Genomic DNA, 2,243 nt, shown 5'->3' with positions numbered 1-2,243 from the left:
GTATCTCTCGTCATCTGTTTCATCTTCCACATCACTGCTCTGAGGACTGGAGCCCTGAGACCCTGAAGGAGAGGGTGGCACCGAGGAAGGCTTGGGATATTTAAATCCTTCCGTCTGCCAAAGACAAAAATAAGACACAAATGTTATAATGATTTCTTGGATTTCAGTGATGTAAACACTATGCATGCCCATTCACTAAAAAAAGTGTTAGATACCTTTTGTGGTCTGTTTGGATGCTATTAAACTTTGATTCATTTTGATTTTGGTACCACCAAACTCAAGAAATAGTCATTAAATACATAGCTATCCTTTATTAAGCACTGAAATGTACCAGGTGCTATATAGATGTTATCTCATTTAGCCTTTTAACAACACTTTGATAAATTTGTTCTTACAGAAGACAATTGAGGGTCCAAATGACTTGTACAAGGTCACACAGCACTCAAGTGGTAAATCAAAGATTTGTACCAGATCTGTGATGACTCCAGATCCTTTCAACTCAACTGCCCTGTTACATAGCTGAGATTGTCAGTCTCTGTCTCTGTGACATTTTCTCCACAAAGTTGCAGGATGTGGGCAGCCTGGACATGCCATGGAAAGCCACCAACAGAAGGCATTCTGGAATCCAGGCCAGTTTGTTGACCCTAAAATTCTACCAGTTGCTATTATTTCAGTTAATGAGAAAACATCACTAGATTTTAATCAAATTGCTCTTCTACTTAAGATAACTTGTTTGATAAACACATACTGATCACCAACTATGTAGCAGGCACCCTATTACCACTAAAGAAACAAGATGAAAAATATATCCCTGCCCTCTAGGAGAGCATACGGTTGAATGGGAAGATAAATGTGTGAAAGTGTTTTAGATATTTGTCACTTTGTATTTCAACTATTTTATACATTGTTGTCATGTCATACATGTACAGTCATTTTAAGGTTCAAATGCATTACCTGTAAGCAATATTTAAAAAAAAAAAAGAGCTGAGTCCTGCATTAGGACCTGGTTCAGAAGGTGCTGAGTACTTATTAGATATGATAAGTAGATAAATAAGTAGATAAGTAGACAAATGGATGAATATAGCTGAATTATCATCAAGTGAAGTGAGCAGCTCTAAATAAGCTAAGCAATCAACTCTCTGAATGCTAGAATCATAAACATGGGAGTTGGAATTTATAGACTGAGGGATTAAGAAAACCCTTTCACCTTCTCTAGGGCAGAATACAAGTTGTGTTATCAGGCAAAATTCTTCATGGCAAAAGTGACCCCTAATTGAGAAATTACATCTGAACTTGAAGGATCTATAAATACTTGACGGGGAGCCAGAGTTTTGGGGACTCTCTCAATATGATGATTCTTATAATCAGGCATATTTCTTTCCAGGAGCATGGAAACTTGTTTGTGGAGATTTACATAAGATATTGGCACCTGTAGGGCATGCAGCTGCTAAGCTAAGGGGGATCTCAGAGCCAATGGTATGAGTCTTACCCTCTTGTACCTCAGCTATCACTTGGTGGGTGAGAGGCCCAAGACATTTAGTTCTTGGACTGCTGTGTAGATTGCTGCAAGGACTAATCCCGCTAAAGAGAAATGACTGATGCTACCCTCCTTTAAGCTGTATTCATGTCTTCTCCCCTTGTAAGTGAATCCAATGACGAATGTGATCTATGGTAATCTCATGAACATAAATGTCTAGTTGAACTTTAGAAGAAGACTCCCTGGTAGGCACTGCCGAATGGAACATAAATGCTCATCTAGTCCAATTCTCCCCGTGGTGCTTGAATTTACCCTATTTTACTCTTGCCAAGTGGTCATGCTATATTTAATCACTTCCTGGGATAGCAAATTCGCTTTCTGTTAAAGCAGCCCAGTTTATTTTTGAACAACTCCCAGAAGAATGGCTATCTATCACAGCTGTTTCAAGCATTCAGGCAGAGAGAGTTTTAATTTGGAGGTGCTTTTCCAATGGCACGAACGGTCTACTTATCCTATACATATGGCTAACTCTGAAATTTTGCTTTCAGAACAAATACAAAATATATTAAATATTTACCGTTGGTGGTGATATGGGATCCACATGGAATTTATCGGGAAAAGCTCTGCTTAATGTCAGGTGCCGGGCATGCTGGTAATACTATCGATAGAAAGCCAATCCACAGGTTAAAAAAACAGAAGAGTTAGATATCTTAATAACCAAGTTATTATTATATAAGGCTTTATTCTCCAAGTTCTGAAATATGTA

General features: G+C 38.3%; 1 protein-coding gene across 1 annotated transcript in view; it reads right to left on the bottom strand.

Moving 5' to 3' along the window:
* Positions 1–2,243, bottom strand: part of GYS2 (glycogen synthase 2 (liver)) — a 98,725-nt gene that overhangs the window by 3,917 nt on the left and 92,565 nt on the right. The window contains exons 10-11 of the mRNA XM_012640980.1: positions 2,055–2,135; positions 3–114 (exon numbers count right to left, since the gene is read on the bottom strand). Of these exons, the coding sequence (XP_012496434.1) occupies positions 3–114; positions 2,055–2,135 (193 nt within the window). The remainder of the gene's footprint in view (positions 1–2; positions 115–2,054; positions 2,136–2,243) is intronic.

This window comes from Propithecus coquereli, unplaced genomic scaffold, assembly GCF_000956105.1.
Source record: "Propithecus coquereli isolate 6110/MARCELLA unplaced genomic scaffold, Pcoq_1.0 Scaffold16, whole genome shotgun sequence".
Taxonomy (NCBI): domain Eukaryota; kingdom Metazoa; phylum Chordata; class Mammalia; order Primates; family Indriidae; genus Propithecus; species Propithecus coquereli.
This window is presented reverse-complemented; position numbering and strand designations above follow the sequence as displayed.